This window comes from Rosa rugosa, chromosome 6, assembly GCF_958449725.1.
Source record: "Rosa rugosa chromosome 6, drRosRugo1.1, whole genome shotgun sequence".
NCBI lineage: Eukaryota > Viridiplantae > Streptophyta > Magnoliopsida > Rosales > Rosaceae > Rosa > Rosa rugosa.
The window spans coordinates 51913466-51936993 of NC_084825.1; the positions used below are offsets into that span (position 1 = coordinate 51913466).

Here is a 23528-nt window from a genome sequence, read left to right on the forward strand (position 1 = left end):
GACTTTGTCCTTCTCATTGCTGCACTTAATAGTTCTGAAGAGAATTATTCGGAGGTAAGTCGAGTTTTAGATGATTGTATATCTGCTTTTCAATTTGTTAGAATTCGACATATCTACCGTGAAGCAAATGGTATTGCACATAGGCTTGCACATCTGCTGGGATATATGATGTTTGGTTAGAGAGGATCGAGACTCCTGTTATTATTCAGGATGTACTCTACGAGGATTATTGTAAGTGTTCTATTGTAGCACGAGATTCAGGTTTTATGTCCCCCCGGTTGCAAAACTTTAATTTTAATATAATAAATGGAACCGGGCGTGGGGCTGAGCCTCCCAGCTAGATTGGGTTCCAAACCCCTTTTAAAAAAAAAAAATCATAATTTGTCTTTTATATTGCAATTTTTATGCTTACATTATGGTTTGAATCACATCCAGCAATCTGAACACTAACGTTCTTGAGAATTAATGCACGTACTGGCTTTTTTCTCTGTATAGGGCTTCTGAAGGCGAGGCATCATAGTTGAGACAGACTATAGTACCCCCCAGTATGGGATACCTTTTTATTTTTATTTTTTTAAATATATAACAAGTTAATATGATGGTAACCTGATGAATAGGTCATCAGGTTACCCATTCAAATTTTGACACATGGCAATTTAAAAAAATTAAAATTACATTTTTAAGCACACATTTGTCATCAATTTGTAATATTGTCCATATACTTGTAAATATTGTCCTAAATTGAGTAATTACTAAAAGGTTTACCCCAATTACAGAATGGAGAACTATATTACGTGAATGAGAACACATGCTCTATTTGGTATAAATATGAAGATTTACCACTTGTACAACACATTTGTTGTCAATTTTGTAAAATGGTTCATAAATTGGTAGATGTTGTCTTAGAACTTGTAATTACTACAAACAGAACATTTTTTACAACATTTTTCATCATTTGTCCTTATATTAGTAATAATCGTTGTTAGTGATGTAATTATTTTTTCAATGAGGAACATTACACAAGTTATCACCCAATTACACAATAGAGAACTTTATTACGTGAATGAGGACACATGTTCTATTTAGTATGAAATATGAAGATTTACCACCCGGACAACACATTCGTATTCAATTTTGTAAAATGGTTCATAAACCTGTAAATGTGGTCGTAGACCTTGTAATTACCACAAACAGAACAATTTTTACGATATTTTTCATCATTTGTCCTTATATTCATAATAATCGTTGTCAGTGATGTAATTATTTTCTTTATGGGGAACATCACACAAGTTACTACCCAATTACACAATCAAGAACTCTATTACGTGAATGAGGACACATGTTCTATTTAGTATGAAATATGAATATTTACCACCCGGACAACACATTCGTATTCAATTTTGTAAAATAGTTCATAAACCTGTAAATGTGGTCGTAGACCTTGTAATTACCACAAACAGAACAATTTTTACGATATTTTTCATCATTTGTCCTTATATTCATAATAATCGTTGTCAGTTATTTTCTTTATGGGGAACATTACACAAGTTACTACCCAATTACACAATCAAGAACTCTATTACGTGAATGAGAACACATGTTCTATTTAGTATGAAATATGAAGATTTACCACACGGACAACACATTCGTATTCAATTTTGTAAAATGGTTCATAAACCTGTAAATGTGGTCGTAGACCTTGTAATTACCACAAACAGAACAATTTTTACGATATTTTTCATCATCTGTCCTTATATTCATAATAATCGTTGTCAGTGATGTAATTATTTTCTTCATGGGGAACATTACACAAGTTACTACCCAATTACACAATCAAGAACTCTATTACGTGAATGAGGACACATGTTCTATTTAGTATGAAATATGAAGATTTACCACCTGGACAACACATTCGTATTCAATTTTGTAAAATGGTTCATAAACCTGTAAATGTAGTCGTAGACCTTGTAGTTACCACAAAGATGACATTTTTTACAACATTTTTCATCATTTGTCCTTGTATATCGTAATAAGCAAGTCAGAGAGATAATTATTTTCTCAATGACGAACATTACACAAGGTACCACCCAATTACACAATCAAGATCTCTATTACGTGAGTTAGGACACATGCTCTATTTTTTCTTTCCATTATTAATATTTTCCCAACAACAAATTGCAGGACAAGAAAGTGTTCCCACAAGAGAGGAAAGATGATCAGAAGAGTGTGGATGCTTCGTTGATAAAGTCCATTGACGCTGTCCCAGACTTGAAGACATACTTAGCTGCAAGATTCTCTCTGAGGTCTGGCATGTCTTTTAGACAGTCAGCTCTTTTCTTACTTAGGATACTTGTTCCCGTTCTTGTTTGTTTCTTTACTATGATTGTATGTTCTGTTCACATTGAGATCCGAGATTTTGTACTGATCGGCATTGCCTTGCAAGGGATGTTATGATTTTCATTTTGAAAAAAAAAAAAAAAAACTTAGGAAGAAACATTTTAGATGAAGTTGTGAGGAGGAATGACGAAATGAAACTTAGAGATTTGCACTCATGATTTAGGTAGAATGTTCCGATTTGGGTTTTATCCTAAAGTTGATTGTGAAAAGAAACAAACATTTGACAATCTCATAAAGATTCTGTTAAAACAAATTGTTCATGTTTTGATTTATTTTCGAGAGTTTTTATTCTTTGCACCACGAGGGCGACCACGACCCCTTGCTTGTAGTGTTGAGGTTTTTCTCTGCACGACTTTTGAACAGCTCTTGCCATGATGTTGATCAACACTATTTCCAGTAGCTTCATCAATTGCTTCTATTGTCTTGATCTTGTTCTTGGCACCATCATTTTTGTTTTCATTATCTAAAGCCTCATTAATTTTCACCCATGCTTGGTTCTTTGGGTGCTTCAACATCCAAAGGGCAAGTTGCACACGACGATTTACGGAATCTAACTGCATTTAGTAAACAACAAAGTTATACAATAGGGGAAAAAAAACATCATATATTGCAATTAAAGTTGAATCATCTTACCTCATCTTTCAATGGATTATCATAGTTTATTATGTATCTGAGCATGAAAATGCCACAATCGAAGTTGTTTTGTTGAATGTGAATGTCATCTACATTGAAAACTGTGAATGAACATAACGACCATCCTTTCTTGAAACAGCTTTGGATTTCAGTGTCAAATATTGTGTCCAATGCCAAAAGCTGTATTTCAAACAACAAGAAGCTAAGTGTGATGTGCAATACAGTTTCCATATAATCAAGAGAATGATTTCACTCTTTTAAATTTATTACCACATAATAAACAAGATCATTTCGAGCCATAGTGCGTGCAGGGTTCGGGTAAGTGTCCCATATCTCTACATCCGTTCTCGCTAATTTAATCACAATGAAGAACCAGTGGTTTGGGGTAGTATCTGGATCCAGGATAGGGATAAATATCTACAAATGATGAAGTGTTAATATATTGAGCAATTATTTTAGGAATGCTATGTACAAGTACTCATTGTATACCTTTTCTCCATTCTTAAGGCCTTTTCGATATTGTAATATAGAGGCAAATCTCTTTGGTGCCGTGGCAGCAAATTCTAACAAATCATTACCTCCTTTCTTGGCAGCGTTAATTGCTCTATCCTGTATTAACTTACCAAACTCAATGTACTCCATCTATAATATTGCATATACACTAAAGTGAAATCACAAAGCATGGATTCATACCGAAAAGCATGTAGTGTAATACCAAGTAGATGACTCTGGATCCCTGAGAAGACTAACTGCTGCATTTATAATCTGTTTATGAAACAACAATGAGAGTTAACAAATTATATATCTATAGTGTTGAGGTCCAAAGTAAGGTCATACCTGGGAGGTAACAAGTCCCCCCGGCTCTAGGCATTTCATTGCCAAACGGTCAAGATGTTCATAATCAGTTTGAAAAATTCTGAAACTGCAAAACAGAATAGAAGAACAATTTTAGATTACTTAGATAGATTGATATAAATAGTGCTGGACTATCATCATGTGTCTATTGAAATGAAACCTACTTACTCTAGATCTTCCTTTTCCAGAAATACAAACGCAATCAAATATACGTCGTCATCATAAAGATCACGACACCCTGTGAAAGGACCAATATCTTGCAGCTTTCTTGGCTTATCCTCCATAAGTTTTGCAGTTAAAAGATCTATTTTATTCCCCATCACTTCCAACTTCCCTAAATGCACAAATGGACTTGAGATTTGATGGCCAGGCTTTCTTTCAACAGTGCGTCGAAGATTCTTTGGACTAATATCATTCGATGAGGGCTCCTTCTTTATAATTGTTTTTTTGGTGCTAGGTTCCCTAGCCTTGACCTACAAGAAAATGTGCAATGTAGCTATGACTTAGAATAAAATCACTTCATTAAAAATTAAAAATTACACATATATAACTAGAAACAGAAAGGGTGGAAACTTTAAAACATACCTCGATATTTGGTGGCTCAACGTCATCTTCGCTTAATATCTGACATGAAGAAGCAACTAGATCTTCCTTGACATATGGCTCTTTCAGTTCATTTATCACTTTGAAAAATTCCTCTTTCAGGTCCCCCAAAGCGTTTGTCATCGTATTACTACCAAAAACACCTTTCAGCTCTCCCACAACATTTGGAAGAATGGTACCAACAACACCTTTCAGCTCATCAACTGATTTGTCAATATTACAAACAGCATTCTTTAAAGATTCTATATCATTTTTCAAAGCAGACATATCTCCCACTTCATGCTCTTTCAGTTCATTTATCACTTTGAAAATTTCCTCTTTCATATCCCCCAAAGCGTTTGTCATCGTATTACTACCAAAAACACCTTTTAGCTCTCCCACAACATTTGGAAGAATGGTACCAACAACACCTTTCAGCTCGTCAACTGATTTGTCAATATTACAAACAGCATTCTTCAAAGATTCTACATCATTTTTCAAAGCATACATATCTCCCACTTCATGCTCATGTGTCTTCACAATATCAATTTTGGGAACTAGCTAGAGTAACATCAAGACTTTCATAACCTCCTTTTTTTGAGATCCACTTAATTAATTTTGATGACTCCTTTTCCCCCCAAACAGTAATAGGAGGCCTTGAATAATCTATAAGAGCTCTCCCATATGCAACAATATTGTAATAATAAACTTGTAAAAAGAGGACGCAACCGCACATGTATCTTGATTTCTTCTGCTTGAAAGACCGCACACTGTCCACCAAAAATTCAAATATATAACTTGCCCAATTTAGTTGTCTTATTTTCTTCGGATCTCTCAATGGCAGAAGATACTTCGGATGAATGCTTGTTGATGTAGTGGGACAAAGTAAGATACCCAATGCTAATAAAATAAAACCGACTTTGAAATTGTCATCTGCTGTTTTTGCTTCATCTAGCCTCTGAAATAGGATTGGAATTGATATGCTGTCAGATTTTCCCACAAAAAAATCCCAGAGCACCTTCATATCAGAGTTGTCATCACTCGAGCCAATGAAATCTATATTCGTTCCACCTTCAGGTACACCCATAAATCTTTCTTCTATGAGCATAAATCTTGGCAAGGAGGTGTAGAGAAACATATATCTTGTCTAGGAGGGTATCTTTCTTCTATGAGCAGAAATCTTGGCAAGGAGGTGTAGAGAAACATATATCTTGTCTAGGAGGGTATCTTTCTTCTATGAGCAGAAATCTCGGCAAGGAGGTGTAGAGAAACATATATCTTGTCTAGGAGGGTATCTTTCTTCTATGAGCAGAAATCTTGGCAAGGAGGTGTATTGATACATATATGTCGTCTAGGAGGGTATCTTTCTTCTATGAGCATAAATCTTGGCAAGGAGGTGTAGAGAAACATATATCTTGTCTAGGACTTCATATGCATGGTTGCATGGTTGCATGACTTCATAGTAACTCGTCAAAACATGCTTACAACTAATAATTATGCATGGTTGCATGACTTCATAGTAACTAGTAATCAGGGCTGTCTCTAATTATGTAATTAAATTAAGATTATAAATATAGAAATAACACCCTATTAATACCCAAATGTATTGTTGAGCAATTGGTTTGGATGCCTAGTTTTCACTTTATGGGTCTGAGGTTCGAGCTCTAGCAACGTCAATGCTTTTTGTTCATTTTTTGTTTGTTCTTCATATGATTCATTATGATAGTCCAATTTGGTTATTAACATTAAACTTGTCAATAGATTCATGCTTTATGTCTTCATATTACTGCAAAGTTATTGAAGTTGCCATTAAATTTGGTCCCAAGGTATATATGGAAAACCATAAATAGATTCATCCTCATTCAAACCAACAAAATATAGGTCAAGTGAGGGGAAAAAAGAAAAATAATAACAACAATGACAATTGCTCCTATGATAGAATTTACAACGTGCCTCAATCTTCAATATCACTGAGTCGTCGAAGTTTGGGTTTATTTTTTGCCACAACTCTAACTTTGCCACGTACCCTATTCTTCTGTGGGCATGTAGTTTTATTGTGTCCATAGCTTCTGCATAAACGACATTTTGGCTTTGTTTTTGGTTCATTGCTTCCTTGCCTGCCCTTGCTCCTTACCCTGATAGGATCTCTTACAATGTTATTACATGGATCTGGACTATCACCTACATCTTTTTGTTGCTTCAAAACATCTCCAAGTATCGACTCCAATCTACTGAGTTCTTTCTTCAAAATGTCGGTACCCTCCTTTGTCTGTGAAGCAAGATATGATATCCTGCTACTTAAATAACTTAAATCTCCATGCCTGCAATGCATTAACACAAGAATTAACCAAAAAAAAAGAACTCTCTGTACAAAAAGAGATCTTTCATTACATTAACTTATTATATGAAATAAAATAAAAAATATCACTGATATTGACAAGGATGTTTATGTACCTGGCCAATCGTACAGCTTCACTAGGCATATTTTCCTTGGAAACTGTGGAGTGAAATTCAGATTTTGCTTGCTTTGTCCACCGCTTTAATACTAAGGACAAAGGTATCTCCCTCATGCGCTCATGCTTCATTACATTAAATAAATGAGAACATGGGATTCCTTCACATTCATAAAGTTTGCAAGAGCATACTACTCGAGGATCACTTTCCCGATGATAATAAGTAGTTGTGCACTCTTTCTCTTCATCATTGTTATAACTAGACGTAATGTACACACGACATGAATTCAGATGCATGATCCTTGAAGTTATCAGTCCTCCAACCCGATCTATCTCCACACATATTAGTTGAAACACATTATCCGTATAAATGGTAGAGGCATGCTTCTCTAACTGTCTGAGTTGGGTAGAAAGTACATGAGCGGAGTTATTTGATCGAAAATCTTCTTCAGCTACTTTATTTCTAAGTCGTTCCAATGCTTTATCAAGCTGTGGAATGAGTTCAATCAATTTCACTCCACTGAAGCTGAGACTATCCTTCACATACCTATTCATGCCTTCACATCGCTGCGTGCTACGCATGCGAGCGAAAAAATGTCCACTCACAAATGCTTCAGCCCATTTCTCTCGTTTATCATACATCATCTTCACCCAATTTCTATTATGAAGACCATATTTTTCCACCATAGCTCTCCATCGTTGCTCAAAACCACAGGGAGTTGTTTCATCAAACATGCAACGTCTGAACTCTGCAACTATTTCAGGGTTGCGTAAGTTTTTCTGAGCATTTTTAGAAATATGCCATGTACATAAACGATGTGGACAACCTGGAACCACTAGTTCAATAGCCTTTCCCATTGCTTCATCACCGTCGGTCAAAATGCCCAGAGGTTTTTTGCCCTCCATAGACTCTAAGAACATCTGCAAAACCCATGTGTATGTCTCAACTGTTTCATCTACCAATAATGCAAAACCAAAAATTGTAGTCAATAGATGGTTGTTTGATCCCACAAACAATACCAAGGGCTTCCCATAGTGATTAGTCTTGTAGGTGCTATCAAATACCAAAACATCCCCAAAACAACAATAATCTAGCAATGAAGTTGAGTCTCTCCAAAATAAGTTGGCCAACCTGTTACTCTCATCTGTGCTGTACTTGCAAAATAATTTCTTATCTTCAGCTGCTTTTCCTTCAAGATAGGCAAGTGTAGCTTTTGCATCCCCTTCAAGTACAATTTCACGTTGACTCGAGTCCAATTTATTGTACAAGTCTTTCATTTTGAAACCAACATTCGCAAACCCTCCAGATATGTTAGCCATGTATTGATATGCATGACAAGTCTTAATGGATACTCTCCGCATAGATGTGGCTAAAGCTAAATGAGAATCTGGGACAGACCGATGTGACCTAAGAAAATGAGACTCCTGTGGCTGTGCAAGATCATGTGAATGATCTGTTTTGAAATCAACTACGACATACGAGTTCTTCTCCTTGAAGTACCTTACTTTGAACAAACATGGGCAGTGACACCTTGTCAATTTCTTTGGCATACGGACATTATTATTGTTGTCCATATATTTCTCTAGTCTTTCCCCCTCTGCAGAACAAACCCATTTGCGGATAGTGACTCTCCCAGTCCTTGCACTTGTTCTCTTGTCATCCTTTCTAACATCAAAACCCATTGCTTTCGCATAAGCATAGTAAAAAGTCTCTGCTGCCTCAACAGTTACAAACTTCACGCCTATAATGTCTTCTGGAGCCAACTTATCGTATCTAATACCATTATATTCCAACTGATTGATGCCACTTTCAGACTCTTGCAAATTAGTGTCTGAAATCTCAGGTTGAGGTTCATCTAATGCATCCTGACTTGACATCTGAAACATATAACATGAAAATGAATATTGACAGAGACGTTTAAAATCCTCAAGGAACCAAGTGTCAGTTTTTTGTGTTCATATTACATCAAGTTGAATGAGTCCACATTTAGTCCAGAGATTTTCTTAGAAAGACACCATTAGAATCCGAATATTTAACTCTTGATAGGAAATTGCATAGACCATAAACATGACTATATATAGGATAAAATTTATCTGATGCTACCAGCAGCTATTGTCTTTTATAGAATGAGCTATAAATACGAATCCATATGGCAACTACAGGCAAGAATTAGACAATGATGACTATATTAAACGGATTCAAAATGATACAAATCTATCCAATATAAAAGGTGCAGCAAGAGACTGAGGTGCTATAAAGAAGTTTGAAGTGGCTTATTGTCACATATGGAAAGAAACTACTTCAATGCCGGCAACAATTGCCGTCCCCTGAAATAAACCTAGGTAAGTAATGACAAACTTTCAGTGATTTCAATCATCCCACCCATCTTATCCCCAATTATAATAAAGAAATGAGATATAACATGAGCATTCCTTGGACAATATGTGGTTGGTTTTATTAATTAAGGATCAATGAGGTCTGCAAGTTAATAGTTTTATTATGAACCAAAAGCTTTTCAGCACTACTCCAATCAGATGGAGATTACAGAAGCCATAGAACAACAAATATCAAGTATCTAAATGAGCCGTTTACATATATTGCGAAAATTGGATGATAATGATACGTGCTCACAAGTTGCTAATGAAACTGAATGCCTACTCACAACGGTAATATTATTAAAGACCACAGAATTCATAAGATACAAACAGAATGAAAACTATGAGCAACCTAATGAATCCAGATTACGTCCGGAGTCTACTTAACCACAAAGCATAATGATGCATAATAGTTACTCTATGCAGATGCATCGCATAAGTGGATATGGATTGGTATTAATTGCACTAGTCGCTGTTCTTCTGGCAATGGTGCTTTGTAGCATGTGCTACCTACTACGAAGAAAACTTAACAGAACAATCTGACCTTAAGTCCTTTCGAGAACAATCTGACCAAGCCAACAACAGAAACAAGAACACCCAAATATCCAGAATTCCAGCTTCACCAAATTTCCAACTTTGCAACATTACGCCTTTACCAAATTCCCAGTTGATATCAGTAAGACAGAAATAAATTGAACAATACCAATTCAAAATTTCAATTTTCAATTTTCCAATTCAACCTCAGTTCAATAATTCCCATAATCCCAGATTCTCAATTTATCAGAACAAGAACATTGGAAGAAGTAAAAAACAAGAACTTACGTGGAGAATCCGTGGGCTGGAAGACTGGAGGAGCAGTGGAGTGGAGGAGCGCCGCGCACCGAGGCCCGACGCCGGAGGCACGGTGATGAACTGAGACCGACGGCGAAGTGAGGCTATGAGGGTGAGACTGAGATTGAGAGAGCGAACTGAGAGAGCTTACGTGGAGAACCCGTGGGCTGGAAGACTGGAGGAGCAGTGGAGTGGAGGAGCGCCGCGCACCGAGGCCCGACGCCGGAGGCACGGTGATGAACTGAGACCGACGGCGAAGTGAGGAGAGAGCGAACTGAGAGAGCGAACCGTACGTTTGGGGTTTTTTTTTTTTTTTTTTTAACAGGTTACCTTACCTGCTGAATAGGTTAATTATTTGTTGAATATCCATGACCATTAGATATATTACTGATCCAATGGTCACAAATATTCACAAAACCCCAGTATGGGATACCCCCCAGTACTGTAGAATTTTCCATCATAGTTACCGAGAGTATCATACATATTTCATCTTTGTCTATAGTCACGTCTTATGGTTTTACTAAAGTCTTGTGACTGTTGTTGTTATATCGAAACCTGAATTCTCAGAAACTGAAGTCCAGTAATCAGGTTCTGTGAATATCAAACGTACCTAAGATATCGGGAAGAAACAAGAATCGAAAACCAACCTTGCACGCGTATCTACTTGGCTGCATGTTTGTTTTTCTATAAGCCTTTCTATAGAGGGCATCTAGATCTTTTCTCCTAGAGATCATAACAGTTAGAGCTCGATCAGTTACCGGTAGCTAAGACCAAGTAAGTGCAAAAATAAACACCAACTTTATACATATATGGAAGTGTGGGATTCTTGGTTGGCTTAGTTATAAGTGCTTGGTGTTTATTTTAGAAGTGTGGGATTCTTGGTTGGATTAGTTATATATAAGTGCATGGTGCTTATTTTAGAAGTGTGGGATTCTTGTTTGGATAAGACCACAATTCATATATCTTTCCAATAATGTAACGAATGCTAGCTAGGATAACATATAATTTCCCTTCATAAATTCGATGCACTAATGCACTACGAATTCCTTGATCTATATATAAATTCTCTTCTGTTCGATCTTTTTTTTATTTTTTATGTTTCAATTCTTTTATGATTGTATTCTAATAAAAATAGAACATTCTTGAGGTAATATGTTTCTGTTTAATTATATTCTTATGAAACATTCAGGTCGCTACAATTATTGTTACATTGGGATTACTATTCTTACAAGCAGCAGAAGGTAGAAGAGAGAAGATTGAGGATGTGGTTACGTACTCCGCCATTAACTGCCGGAAGCACAGAGCTCTTTTGACCGATTTTGGAGCCGTTGGAGATGGGAAAACGCTGAACACAAAGGCCTTCAAAGATGCAGTTGATAAACTAAGCCAGTATGCATCGGATGGTGGAGCACAGCTAATTGTGCCGCCCGGAAAATGGCTTACCGGGAGCTTTAATCTCACTAGTCACTTTACCCTTTTCCTCCATAAGGAAGCTGTTATTCTTGGGTCTCAGGTTTGATTTCTGGCCCTTTTGGTTCTTATTCAATTAATTCCTTATTTGTATTTCATTAAAACAATATTTAAGTCTAGGTTTTTTTTTTAGAGCACAAAATAGATAGAAATAACAATTAATGGCAATAAAACAAACATATGATTCATTCTTCTACAAATCAATATATGACTTGCAACACCATACTAGTTTGTTGCTGTATTCAGGCTCACAATGCAACAAAACATAAATTTTCGTTGCATTGCGAGAGGAACATTAACCTAGAGGTTCTATGTAACTAGTTGACCCAAAGGGCTGATGAAATGTTACATTTTGTATGTTACACCCATTGAAAATCTTAATTTGACTACTGAATTCATCCATTTATAAATGAAAATCCTCGAGCATACGCATCATCTTTACTTCACTTCTTTTTCCGCCTCTCTCTTCATAATATTTTTTCAAACCTCATCACATGGTTTGAAGGAGGTTTGTTATGAATAATGCAGTCTTTCACAAGGCTTCTCACAATCTTCAATCCATAAGTATCACCAACAATATTTAAGTTTAGGTCTAATGGTTGTCATTACCTTGAAAGTAGCTTAACTAATTTATAGGCTAGTTTTAATAATAAATCAATACATTTATACCTGAGGATCGGAGTCTGTCTGATTATGACCAATACAATAGGATGAATCAGAATGGCCTCTTGTTCCAGTTCTGCCTTCATACGGGAGAGGCAGAGACGCCCCTGGTGGAAGGCGTAGCAGTCTCGTCTTTGGAAGCAACCTCACTGATGTCGTAATTACTGGTATTTAAGCACTTAACTAATTTGGTTTTGCATCAGTAAATTCTATAATGTTAATGGGTTTCCTTTTGGATTTAGGTAACAATGGCACCATTGATGGACAAGGTGTTCCTTGGTGGGACAAGTTCAAAAAGGGTCTTTTGAATGCCACCAGACCATACTTGATTGAGATTATGTTCTCTAATCAGATCCAAATCTCTAATCTCACTTTGACCAATTCTCCATCTTGGCATGTCCATCCCATTTACTGCAGGTACGTTTGATTTTTTTCGTATCCTGAACTATATATATTTGGTACTTATTTGCATGTCGATGTGGATTACTTTCTCGTATTATTTGCAGCAACATAACAATCCAAAGCCTCACTATCCTTGCCCCAGTTAACGTTCCCAACACAGATGGGATTAACCCAGATTCATGTTCACAAACTCGTATTGAAGACTGTTACATAGTCTCGGGGGATGACTGCATTGCAGTGAAGAGTGGCTGGGATCAGTATGGAATCAAATTCGGCATGCCAACCGAGCATCTTGTTATCAGGAGGCTCACCTGCATTTCACCTAAAAGTGCTACCGTTGCTCTAGGCAGTGAAATGTCCGGTGGAATCAGAGATGTTAGAGTTGAGGATGTCACAGCCATTAACACTGAATCTAGTATTAGGATCAAAACAGCTGAAGGGAGAGGGGCTTATGTCAAAGACATCTTTGTACGACGATTAACATTGAACACTATGAAGTACCTTTTTTGGATATCAGGCGCATATGGTTCGCATCCAGATGAGGGATTTGATCCAAAGGCACTTCCTGTGATTCTAAACATCAACTACAGAGATATTGTCGCTGAGAATGTTACCAGGCCAGCACAGTTGGATGGACTTGCTAACGACCCTTTCAAGGGAATTTGCATTTCTAATGTGAGTATCTCATTGACTGCAAATCCTAAGGAGCTGTTGTGGAATTGTACTGATGTTGAGGGCATTACAAGCAATGTGACTCCAAAGGCTTGCGATTTGTTGCCCGAGCAGCAAAACCCAGTAGATTGTGCTTTCCCTGAGGATAAGATAGCCATTGAGGATGTTAAGTTGACGAGTTGTTCTGCTTAAGATTGTGTAGCCCATACAAATGAGAATGTTGATGCTCGAACATACACAAGTTTTAACAATTCATATATGAATTCCAATAAATGAATAAAACTAATGAAAATGGCTTTTTAAGATATCTTTTCCTTCTTTTTTATTTCTTTCTAATGAGCATAAAATTTACCTCTATACGTATATGCTTGAACGAGATCTGAGTAACAACTACTTTACTTGCATATCATATCTTACTCTCTTTTTTTGGTCTATTCTCAGATTAAACTTTTCTTAAATTAACCATTACAGTTGACTAAAATGTACGTACAAAATAATGTTACTATTTGAGTCCCTCTTATGTCTTTTCAATCATACAACGTCTGTGTGATAGCAATTTAATTTCCTTTCTAGACAGAATACAATACAAATCAATTTCTTGCTCTATAAATTATCTTCCTCTTTCTCAACAAAATGTACAATTTTCCTTTTACATTATCAAAACCATATCATGGACTTAAAATCATCAGCAATGTCCCATGTATGTACATAATTTATTAATCCCAAATTCATAATTATCTTTTATGTTGCAATTTTTATGCTTGAATTCTGGTCTGAATCACATCCAGATATTTGAACATTAATGTTCTTGAGAATTAATGTATTGTTTTTCTTTCCTGTAATTTTGGAAAAATTACAGGCTGCTGCAACCATTGTTATATTTGGATTACTATTCCTACAAGCGGCAGAATGTAGAAACGTGAAGAAGATTAAGGATGGGGTTACGTACTCCGCCATCAAATGCCGGAAGCACAGTGCTCTTTTGACTGATTTCGGTGCCGTTGGCGATGGAAAAACATTAAACACAAAGGCGTTCAAAGCTGCAGTTGATCATCTAAGCAAGTCCGCATCGAAAGCTGGAGCACAGCTCATTGTGCCTCCCGGGAAATGGCTTACCGGGAGCTTCAACCTCACTAGCCATTTTACCCTTTTCCTCCATAAGGATGCTATAATTCTTGGGACTCAGGTTTCATTTCTGGCTCTTTTGGTGCTTGATTAATTTCTTGCACACACACACACACACACACATATATATAATATTCAGAGCGGAGTTCCGCTTTGAAATTAAGGAGTGAACTTTGAGTTTTTGGTCACTTTTAGGTCGCATATCCACATCTCGACCGTTCAGTGTTTAGATACTAGTATATAGATCATCTCTGCAAATTTTCAGCCAAATTGATGATCGTTAAGGTATCTAACTCGCTTAAACCAATCGACGAACTGAATCTGTCCAACCTGAACCGTACTAGCTTTAAGGCCGTTATCAATGCCTTAACAATCATCAATTTGGCTAAAAATTTGCAGAGATGATCTATACACTAGTACCTAAAAACTGAACGGTCGAGATTTGGATATGCGACCTAAAAGTGACCCAAAACTTGAAGTTCACTCCGTAATTTTAAAGCGGAACTCCGCTCTGGATAGGATATATATATATATATATATATCTTTTTTTAACCATAGAAAGTTTGGTATATAGTTGATTGTAATTTGCATGCAACTAGCTAATTTAGGCTGATTGTAATTACAATCACTGATCATGAAGTCTGAGAATCTGAGGAGTCTATCCAACAAAATGAAATTCTCGATCCCTCTGTTTGTTTTCTAAGGTTCTATTTTCTTTGATTAGTATGGTATAAAAACTCATGACGATTAATATGAATAATTGATGTACGTAGCAACTTCAATGATGAAAAACAACTGTCGTAAGCCAAGAACATTGCAAAAGTACTACATTTCATTCCATAGCGTTCGAATCCCAGCTCCATCCCGTGGCCAGCAGATTTGAGGGACCCTTTGGGTTCGTGCGTCTGCGATGCAGTGGATTAGTCTGGCTTTGCCAGGCTTTCGCCGCAATGTCGGTGCAGGTGTCCTGGCGCTGGGATACCACTGCATGGGTGTGTGAGTTACTAACAACTAACCCGATCAAAAAAAAAAAAAACAAGTACTACATTTCATTCCATAGTGTTTAATGACCCCATCTTTTGAGGAGCATTCTTTTTCAAATGAGTTATCTTTCATCTTAAAGTTAACCATTTTAATGACAGGATGAGTCAGAGTGGCCTATTCTTCCGGTACTGCCTTCATATGGGAGAGGTAGAGATGCCCCCGATGGAAGGTTTAGCAGTCTCATCTTTGGAACAAACCTAACCGACGTTATAATTACTGGTAGTTAACCACATATTTTACCAATCTGGTTTTGCATAATTGTTTTACCTCCATATTGAGTCAATAATCACTGTTAATGGGTTTCCTTGGGTCTTAGGTAACAATGGCACCATCGATGGCCAAGGTGCTCCTTGGTGGGACAAGTTCCACAAGGGTCTTTTGAATGTGACTCGTCCATACTTGATTGAGATTATGTACTCTAATCACATCCAAATCTCTAATCTCACTCTGATCAATTCTCCATCTTGGCATGTCCACCCCATTTACAGCAGGTTTTTGACCTTTTCGTCTCCTCAATTATATATATTTCTACTTCTTTGTGTATCATTGTGCGATAACAATGTAGTATTAATCTGCAGCCATATAACAATCCAAGGGATTACTATCCTTGCACCAGTTGACGTTCCTAACACAGATGGGATTAACCCAGACTCGTGTTCACAACTTCGAATCGAAGACTGTTACATAGTATCCGGGGATGACTGCATTGCAGTGAAGAGTGGATGGGATCAGTATGGAATCAAAGTTGGAATGCCGACAGAGCATGTTGTGATCAGGAGGCTCACCTGCATTTCACCTAAAAGTGCTACCGTTGCCCTAGGCAGTGAAATGTCCGGAGGAATCAGAGACGTTAGAGTTGAGGACGTCACAGCTATTAACACTGAATCCAGCATTAGGATCAAAACCGCTGTTGGAAGAGGGGCTTATGTCAAAGACATCTATGCAAGAAGAGTGACCTTGAAGACAATGAAATATGTTTTTTGGATGACAGGTGCTTATGGTTCGCATCCGAACAATGATTTTGATCCAAATGCACTTCCTGTGATTCAAAACATCAACTTTAAAGAGTTTGTGGCTGAGAATGTTATCATTCCAGCACAATTAGATGGAATTGCTAATGACCCTTTCAAGGGAATTTGCATGTCTAATGTTTCTATCTCACTTTCTGCGAATCCTTCGAAACTTCTGTGGAATTGTACTGGTATTGAGGGAATTACGAGCAATGTGACTCCGAAGGCATGTGATTTGTTACTCCAGCAGCAAAAACCAGTCGATTGTGCTTTCCCCGAGGATAAGTTAGCCATTGAAGGGTTTAACTTGACGACCTGTTTTGCAGGTATTGCCTAGGTTTGATGTTTTAGCATCATAAGTATTCACAATAATTTTTTCAGATATTATTTTTAAAATTTTTTTTTCATGTAGTAACTTAGGTGAAGTACTCTGAAATCGCATCATGTACTCTTACTCCATCACTGTAAATAAACGGAGGTTGTATTAATTAGTGTTGATAGACCAAGTTTAAGGTTGAGCGAAAGTTTGAGTTTATTGGGTTTGAATCACCTCTTCACTTGCCCATGCAAAGATTTGAGTTGTTGTTGGACTTGAGGTTTGAACGAAACTCAGAATCACCAACAACTTTGGGTCTACCACACAGCCCAATATTTCAGATTCGTCCTCAAATCCCATTTAGTTCATTCGATATTCGAAACGAGGAAAAAGGAACTTGTAGATGAATTAGATATTACTTACCTATACCAATTGACATAGAAAATTGAGTTTATGTTCTAGCTAGCTAGGAAGACCTCAACTGCATAGATTAATGGCCGGGTACGTAGGAGTAACATAACTTGTTTCAAATTGACCAACATATACCTTGATGAACGATGAAAACTCTCATTGAGTTGGTTGATAGATTATTAGTTGAACTACAATGCAGTTTCTCGTAGCTTGTAGCGGGATTACTGCTGCTTTCCTTTAATGCACCTTCATCGTTCTTGCAGAAGCTCTCTTGTAGGCAAAGATGATGAGCAGTCTCTCGATCTCTTAAGCCATCGATCCTACACATGATGGACAATGATATAAAATCAGCAATAGGAGAGAATAACAGATAGAATGTAAATGCAAATGGAGAAGGGAAAAGTTATTGATCTTACGTCGCGCATTAGCAAGTCGCGGGGCTCAAGCATGTGAAGAACTTCTCCCATTCTAGGCCTATCTTCTAAATCAGGATCAGTGCAACGAAGAGCAACCAGAAGAACCCTTTTGAGTTCTTTTGACGATGGCTTCTCTGGCAATTTAGGATCAACTACATAAGCAGTTCTTTGACTGGCAACCATGGACTTTAACCAGTCTACCAGATATGGCTGCAAAACAGGAGTCACATTATTCATTGTTTTAGAGTTCCAACAAAAAATGCAACTAAAATGGTTCAATACTATGAGTTCATACTTGGTGTTGAGTGCGGTCAATAGGAGTCCTGCCAGAAATTATCTCCATAATCAACACTCCGAAGCTATAAACATCCGACTTCTCATTAAAATCACCAGTGGCAGCATATTCTGGGGCAACATAACTGGACATTCATGCAATTTTAGAATGAGAAGCAAATTAGCTAGACTGATTCCTTATGTTCGAACAGTGAAATGATCAAACATATATGCTTTGCTTGGGAGAAAAGAAACTGACCCTAACGATTCCATTATGGTGATTCCCCACGCCGGACTGTATAGCTTAGCAAGGCCAAAATCAGAAATCTTAGGATCCCATTGGTGATCAAGCAGTACATTGCTAGATATTAGGCTTCTATGAAAAATTTTTGGTTCAATATCCTCATGAAGGTAGGCCAATCTGCAGAAACATATACATTTCACTTCAGAGTATCCAAGTTAGAATTCGTCATATGCAACAAAATTAGAGAAATGAGATCTCACCCTTTTGCTATTCCATGGATTATTTTCATCCGAATATCCCATGTTAGAGGGCTGACACTTCTTGAACATTCATGAAGCCAATGGTGCAGACTTTTGTTATCTACATACTCATGCACAAGCAATCTAGTATCAAAGAAAATCGAATTAGGCCTTTGATCATCTAATCAAAATCTGAAATTTACAACTTGAAAAATCGATACCTGTAAGCTCTTTCGATTCTGTATCCAAGCATCTTGACAAGATTTTTGTGTCTCACATGCCCAATCGCCTCCATTTCTGCTATGAAGTCATCCTCATGGCAACTATTTTACATCAGAATCTACCAATCTACCATTTACCAAAATAGAGTGAGTGAATAAATAGGTACCTGTCACTCACAAGCCTCTTCACCGCCACACGAATATTATCAAACAGAATACCATGATATACAATGCCATAGTCTCCATTGCCAATCAGATTTTCTCTACCAAATCCATTTGTTGCTGCCTCAAGTTCCCTTAGAGTAAACTTGTCACCCCTCCACACATCTTTAACCACCGAAGAGTACCTAGATTCCGATTCACTCACCTTAGCACTAGTGGGGGTTATCCCACTGGCGCCAGTAGAGGACAGCTGATCAGAGAGCACAGTTTGCCTCTCCTTCCCATTGTTCATCTCAATTTCGGACATGTTAAGCGAAAGCAGCCTCCGATCAAGGGATGAGTGGCCATAAGCAATGTGAGGGACTTTGGAAGCAATGGGATTTTGTACACACAAATGGGAATTGTAGGACTTCCGGTGCCGGCGGTACCGGATGATATAGATCACCAAGACAAAGACAATCACCAGAAGGGTGAATAGAACAGTGAAGGTCACAAGCAGAACCCATAACTTGGCACCAAACAATGAGGTTGGCTTCATGAGCTTTTGCTTCAGAGATAATGTAGTGGAAGACATGGTTTCAGAGAGATGAAGAAGCTTATCAGAGAGCAGAGTCATGACTCATTTGGGTCTTTTAGCAGAAAGAGCTATAACAAAGGGAGTTGGGTTAACAAGTATATATCAGTTCCGTAAAGTTCAAATATTCTGAAGTAAACTAACTAACGAGCGAAAGCAGGGGGAAATATCAGTAAATCCTAGTGTTGAATTCCTTTTTGCAACAACTCAACCAATAGTCTCCTGCCACTTCAAAAATAGCCATTTCTTTTTCTTCTTTTCTTTTGTTCCTTTCTTTTTTCTTTTTCTTTTTTGGAAGCTCTGATCTTATGAATTTCAAGCAGAGTTCCATATGTAAAAAGCACAGATGTGTAACAGACATAGCTTAAAATTTTCTACTTAATGTCACTGGGACTCAGATTTGCAATAACTTTTCACCCGAAAAAATTCCAGTAACTTTCAAATCGTTCATTTACTAGCCATTTTAAAGGCTTCTATTTCTCGGCTTTTGGTAGTCATACAACTTACAAGGCAGATCTCTAACCGATCTATGTTCCTTTCTCTGTGTAAAGGAGTCCAATTGAATTTAGATGCATGTCCTCCAAAGCCTTACAATGCAGTGTCTAGATGTTCAGTCAATAGCAAGCACATCCTTCAATGAAAGAATGTCTGCCGTAGGCATAGCTGCTCAATGGCTCCATCCTTGAACTGTTTCTTTATTGGATGCAGCTTGATCTCATAAAGCTTCGGCCATAGTTTTCCAGTCACTGCCAACACATAAGGATTAATAGATAGTTTTTGGTTAGCCATCAATACATTGTAAGTCATACACATGAAAGACACCACAGCTGGAGCTTACCAAAAATACGGTTGGTGTCGCTATCCCATGCAATGCCGTTTAGCACATCGATAGCCTATATAACAGAATTGAAGTTATGATAAGTAAATGATAGTTCAAGAATTTCGTATTGCCTCAACCTTCAAGGAACCACAGAAAATGCATTGTACATTTCTATATAAAAAAGGCAGTAACGACATAACAAGATAACATATTGGTTTTGGTTCAAGGGCTTACATTATTTCCAGCAGCTAGTAAACCCTCCCTATAAGGCATAAAATAAAATATGTCACTTACGGAAATTCCCAAGAAACTTAAAGAGAACATGATACATCTCGTGATTAGAGAAATATCTAATTACATAGAAACTAAATAATGAAAAAGGACTTGAATGGGAGAACCTTAAATTTGGAAGGAGAATCCATCCAAGCACCCTACCATCATCCTGTGAGATTCTAGCAATGCAGTCTGTCTAATAGTGAGAATACATAACTTTCAGAAACCAATCGAAGCCAATATAAAGCATTTTATCAGGTCATCAAAATTGATGTTTCTATTATCCATATATAGCAATCAAAACAGCCAAAAGCATTTGACATGGATTTATCAGGTAATGTGAAATGAGTGACCTGATAAACATTTGCCCAAACTTCGCCTTTTATAAACTCCAACTCATTGAGGTTGTGCACTTCATGATCTTTGTATTTGACTATGTGTTTGTCTATAACTGCATGAAATATGACACAACTAAATCAAAAACATTAATTCCCAACAAATGAAAAATAACTGCATCGCAGGGGAAATATAGGTTATCAGCTTTAGGTAAAGAATAAATTCGATGACTATCACCTATAACAACAGAAGCATGAATATAAAGGATATGGCACAATGATAACATTTATAAAAACCACCATAGAAAAAAAAAACAGAGTGGAAACCAAAAACAGACAGAAGCACAGTACATACATACACAGTTACACACAAAGTAGGCAAATATGGATGAAGAATCATATGCAAAAGAAACCTTTCAATGTTTGAGGGTCAATCTTGTACAACACGGACGAGCCATCACTTCCAAATAACACTTTTCCATCAGTAGCCAGTCCCCAACCATCTTGCATTTGATGAGTGAACTTTTCAGACTGTATTTTTGACCAAAAACGGAGCAAGTTAATATGGATCGGGAGCCACATTTCATGCTCCAAATTCTCAATTTAGGTTCAATTCTGACAAGAATAGATTGAATCTGATAAATTTTAGCATGAGGACATAATCTATATTTAAGCACTGAATCTACGATTTCAAACCATGCAAAAGTAGAGACATATAATAACACTATTTAAACTCAACTATATCTTTCCTGCATTTCCTTTTACATCAGCTTAAGGGAAAACAATACAATATAACAACATAAATTTATTTTGAAAGGAGTAAAGGAAAAGCACAAACTTTGCTTAAATCATTTCGGTCATATTTGAAACCAATTTTCGTCAACCAAGTTACTTGGAATAGCCTACAAAAGAACATGCAATTACTCCATTAGCATTTGCAGACTTTCTACATGTCAAAGATATCATAAACATGGAATCAAGGATCAGCTTTAATTTAACTGTTAACCGAATCAACAAAAAGCACAAGAAAAAATATTTTTTCTTACTGACCTTTCACCGAGAAGAGTTAATCCCTCCCCAAAATATCTAGAATCCATCTCCTGAAGAACCTCAACCTGTATATACGAATATCAATCATTGATTCAGATACATATCAATTGAACTTGCTAGTTTGGTAATTATGCATCGAAAAGATCACTCGACATGATGAACAGCCAACTAATTCAATACGAAGCAGTAACAATACATGTATGAAAACCAAAAAGAAAGAATCTTTACCTTCCCTGTTTGAATATCAACCTTACGCACTGATGACTGAAACACACACAGAAATAAAAGGTTAAGGATTGAATCACAGAAATTAAAATGCTGTAAGCAAACGCAAAAGGCCAAACTCACCTGGCCATAAAGCCCAGTGGACTCAAATAAGCTCCCATTTCCAGCATAAAGAAGCCCCTGAAAAAACAAAACACCCCAATAAACCCTAAACCTCACTAACAAAACCCACAAAAAATCAATCCAATTTGAACTCTCAAACATTGATCCCAAATTCAAATCTCGAGTCATAGAGATCTCACCTGGGTGAAGGCATTGGGATCATGAGGGAACTCATTGACGACCTCGATCGAATAAGTTCCGGTAAACACGGTGCTGTAATCAACTGTGCTAAAAATGTTCGACGAAATGCACAAGAGGACAAAAGCGCCGATAATGAGAAATATGAGGAGAATCAGCGAGGTGTTTTTGTAGAATTTGGGCGAACTAGGCCGGGTTGCCATCGCAGTGCGGGGTTTGGGGTGTGAGGATCGCTTATTGAGCCTCTTGCGAAGCGGTCCAGTGGCCATGGTGCGGAGGCTTAGTCATGGGTCGGTCAGGGTTTTGGGGCTGCGAGCTGATTTGCAGAAATGGAGCTAAGCTGCTCCTGGGTTGGGGTGGGGTGGTTCTTCTTGTTGACTTGGACCGTTTGGAGCTGCCAAAAGTTTGAGTAAATATTACGTTACAATTTTTAATTTTTATATATTTTTTAATTGGGGTATTGCAGCAAGTTATCTCGATTGTCTTAACGAGTTAATTACACACTCACTCACTCAGTATTCAGATCGAGATCTACTAACATATACCAGACTCTCAGCAAACTAGACTAATAATTTTTTGGGACATTGTCTTATATATATATCTTGGGAGGAAAAAGAAATTGAGAGGTCAACCCACACAATATCAAGGCATGATAATCTACACAAAAGAATAAATATGATTGGAGACATTCGAAGGTGTTTCGAGACACTCATGACATGTTAAATGTTATTAATACTTGTTTTTTTTTTTTTGAAATTCTCATATGTCATAAGCTATTTACTTGTGTATATGATTTTCAGAAGGTATTCTAGTTGATAGAACATTGAAATCTGAAACGATTTAACTTTTTAATGAATTTCTTGTTTTCTAACTTTGAAAGGTGTTTCGAGACACTCATGACATGTTAAATGTTATTAATACTTGTTTTTTTTTTTTTTTTTAAATTCTCATATGTCATAAGCTCTTTACTTGTGCATATGATTTTCAGAAGGTATTCTAGTTGATAGAACATTGAAATCTGAAACGATTTAACTTTTTAATGAATTTCTTGTTTTCTAACTTTGAAATTTTTGTAAACTAAAAATCGGGTCGAGATTTTTGAGTTTCATAAGTTGTTGAGAATCGTTTAAAAATTATAATATGCTTGGGCCATGTT

At 37.0% G+C, this 23528-nt stretch overlaps 6 protein-coding genes across 7 annotated transcripts; 2 read left to right on the plus strand and 4 right to left on the minus strand.

The window, feature by feature from the left end:
• Positions 1-2532: 2532 nt before the first annotated feature.
• On the minus strand, positions 2533-4787 carry LOC133718141 (uncharacterized). 2 transcript variants are annotated; one of them, XM_062144956.1, is made up of 8 exons: positions 4471-4787; positions 4054-4358; positions 3868-3952; positions 3724-3795; positions 3520-3639; positions 3301-3447; positions 3031-3210; positions 2533-2951 (listed from the first exon to the last, which is right to left on the minus strand). In XM_062144956.1, exons 1-8 carry the CDS (start codon positions 4753-4755, stop codon positions 2667-2669), a joined length of 1479 nt encoding a protein of 492 aa, XP_062000940.1. In that variant the 5' UTR covers positions 4756-4787; the 3' UTR covers positions 2533-2666. The 2 variants fall into 2 exon arrangements, with proteins under 2 accessions (XP_062000940.1, XP_062000941.1); XM_062144957.1 differs by lacking the exon at positions 3031-3210.
• Positions 4788-5997: 1210 nt separating this feature from the next.
• On the minus strand, positions 5998-10092 carry LOC133716987 (protein FAR1-RELATED SEQUENCE 5-like). The gene is made up of 4 exons (XM_062143610.1): positions 9841-10092; positions 6922-8798; positions 6602-6788; positions 5998-6009 (listed from the first exon to the last, which is right to left on the minus strand). The coding sequence occupies exons 2-4, from the start codon at positions 8796-8798 to the stop codon at positions 5998-6000; spliced, it is 2076 nt and encodes a 691-aa protein (XP_061999594.1). The 5' UTR covers positions 9841-10092.
• Positions 9501-13618, plus strand: LOC133716988 (probable polygalacturonase). Its single transcript, XM_062143611.1, has 5 exons — positions 9501-9587; positions 11317-11640; positions 12307-12427; positions 12503-12677; positions 12767-13618. The coding sequence occupies exons 1-5, from the start codon at positions 9501-9503 to the stop codon at positions 13524-13526; spliced, it is 1467 nt and encodes a 488-aa protein (XP_061999595.1). The 3' UTR covers positions 13527-13618.
• Positions 13619-13950: 332 nt separating this feature from the next.
• LOC133715189 (probable polygalacturonase) lies at positions 13951-17052 on the plus strand. The gene is made up of 5 exons (XM_062141581.1): positions 13951-14034; positions 14194-14520; positions 15602-15722; positions 15820-15994; positions 16082-17052. Exons 1-5 carry the CDS (start codon positions 14005-14007, stop codon positions 16848-16850), a joined length of 1422 nt encoding a protein of 473 aa, XP_061997565.1. The 5' UTR covers positions 13951-14004; the 3' UTR covers positions 16851-17052.
• A 153-nt stretch (positions 17053-17205) lies between these two features.
• On the minus strand, positions 17206-19622 carry LOC133715190 (probable serine/threonine-protein kinase At1g01540). The gene is made up of 7 exons (XM_062141582.1): positions 18801-19622; positions 18634-18735; positions 18434-18556; positions 18189-18350; positions 17952-18075; positions 17657-17866; positions 17206-17560 (listed from the first exon to the last, which is right to left on the minus strand). The coding sequence occupies exons 1-7, from the start codon at positions 19409-19411 to the stop codon at positions 17489-17491; spliced, it is 1404 nt and encodes a 467-aa protein (XP_061997566.1). The 5' UTR covers positions 19412-19622; the 3' UTR covers positions 17206-17488.
• A 146-nt stretch (positions 19623-19768) lies between these two features.
• Positions 19769-22771, minus strand: LOC133715191 (glutaminyl-peptide cyclotransferase). The gene is made up of 11 exons (XM_062141584.1): positions 22375-22771; positions 22196-22252; positions 22076-22111; positions 21848-21912; positions 21636-21699; positions 21211-21328; positions 20816-20913; positions 20588-20658; positions 20424-20451; positions 20208-20262; positions 19769-20115 (listed from the first exon to the last, which is right to left on the minus strand). The coding sequence occupies exons 1-11, from the start codon at positions 22639-22641 to the stop codon at positions 20003-20005; spliced, it is 972 nt and encodes a 323-aa protein (XP_061997568.1). The 5' UTR covers positions 22642-22771; the 3' UTR covers positions 19769-20002.
• Between the last annotated feature and the right edge of the window lie 757 nt (positions 22772-23528).

What these genes read in the sequence shown, in the direction of transcription:
- LOC133716988 (XM_062143611.1), top strand. Translation starts at nt 9,501, where the DNA reads ATGAGCCGTTTACATATATTGCGAAAATTGGATGATAATGATACGTGC. An exon ending in CTGAATGCCTACTCACAACG is followed by an intron (nt 9,588 to 11,316) that starts GTAATATTATTA and finishes TGAAACATTCAG; the next exon opens with GTCGCTACAATTATTGTTAC. An exon ending in GTCCATCCCATTTACTGCAG is followed by an intron (nt 12,678 to 12,766) that starts GTACGTTTGATT and finishes TATTATTTGCAG; the next exon opens with CAACATAACAATCCAAAGCC.
- LOC133715189 (XM_062141581.1), top strand. Translation starts at nt 14,005, where the DNA reads ATGGACTTAAAATCATCAGCAATGTCCCAT. An exon ending in AATCATCAGCAATGTCCCAT is followed by an intron (nt 14,035 to 14,193) that starts GTATGTACATAA and finishes GAAAAATTACAG; the next exon opens with GCTGCTGCAACCATTGTTAT. An exon ending in GTCCACCCCATTTACAGCAG is followed by an intron (nt 15,995 to 16,081) that starts GTTTTTGACCTT and finishes ATTAATCTGCAG; the next exon opens with CCATATAACAATCCAAGGGA.
- LOC133718141 (XM_062144956.1), bottom strand. Translation starts at nt 4,755, where the DNA reads ATGTCTGCTTTGAAAAATGATATAGAATCTTTAAAGAATGCTGTTTGT. An exon ending in GGGGACTTGTTACCTCCCAG is followed by an intron (nt 3,796 to 3,867) that starts GTATGACCTTAC and finishes TTTCATAAACAG; the next exon opens with ATTATAAATGCAGCAGTTAG. An exon ending in ATTACACTACATGCTTTTCG is followed by an intron (nt 3,640 to 3,723) that starts GTATGAATCCAT and finishes AAGTTAATACAG; the next exon opens with GATAGAGCAATTAACGCTGC.
- LOC133715190 (XM_062141582.1), bottom strand. Translation starts at nt 19,411, where the DNA reads ATGACTCTGCTCTCTGATAAGCTTCTTCATCTCTCTGAAACCATGTCT. An exon ending in ATCCATGGAATAGCAAAAGG is followed by an intron (nt 18,351 to 18,433) that starts GTGAGATCTCAT and finishes ATGTTTCTGCAG; the next exon opens with ATTGGCCTACCTTCATGAGG. An exon ending in TTGACCGCACTCAACACCAA is followed by an intron (nt 17,867 to 17,951) that starts GTATGAACTCAT and finishes CCTGTTTTGCAG; the next exon opens with CCATATCTGGTAGACTGGTT.
- LOC133715191 (XM_062141584.1), bottom strand. Translation starts at nt 22,641, where the DNA reads ATGGCCACTGGACCGCTTCGCAAGAGGCTCAATAAGCGATCCTCACAC. An exon ending in ATCCCAATGCCTTCACCCAG is followed by an intron (nt 22,253 to 22,374) that starts GTGAGATCTCTA and finishes TTGTTTTTTCAG; the next exon opens with GGGCTTCTTTATGCTGGAAA. An exon ending in TTTGGGCAAATGTTTATCAG is followed by an intron (nt 20,659 to 20,815) that starts GTCACTCATTTC and finishes TCTCACTATTAG; the next exon opens with ACAGACTGCATTGCTAGAAT.
- LOC133716987 (XM_062143610.1), bottom strand. Translation starts at nt 8,798, where the DNA reads ATGTCAAGTCAGGATGCATTAGATGAACCTCAACCTGAGATTTCAGAC. An exon ending in GAAGCTGTACGATTGGCCAG is followed by an intron (nt 6,789 to 6,921) that starts GTACATAAACAT and finishes AATGCATTGCAG; the next exon opens with GCATGGAGATTTAAGTTATT.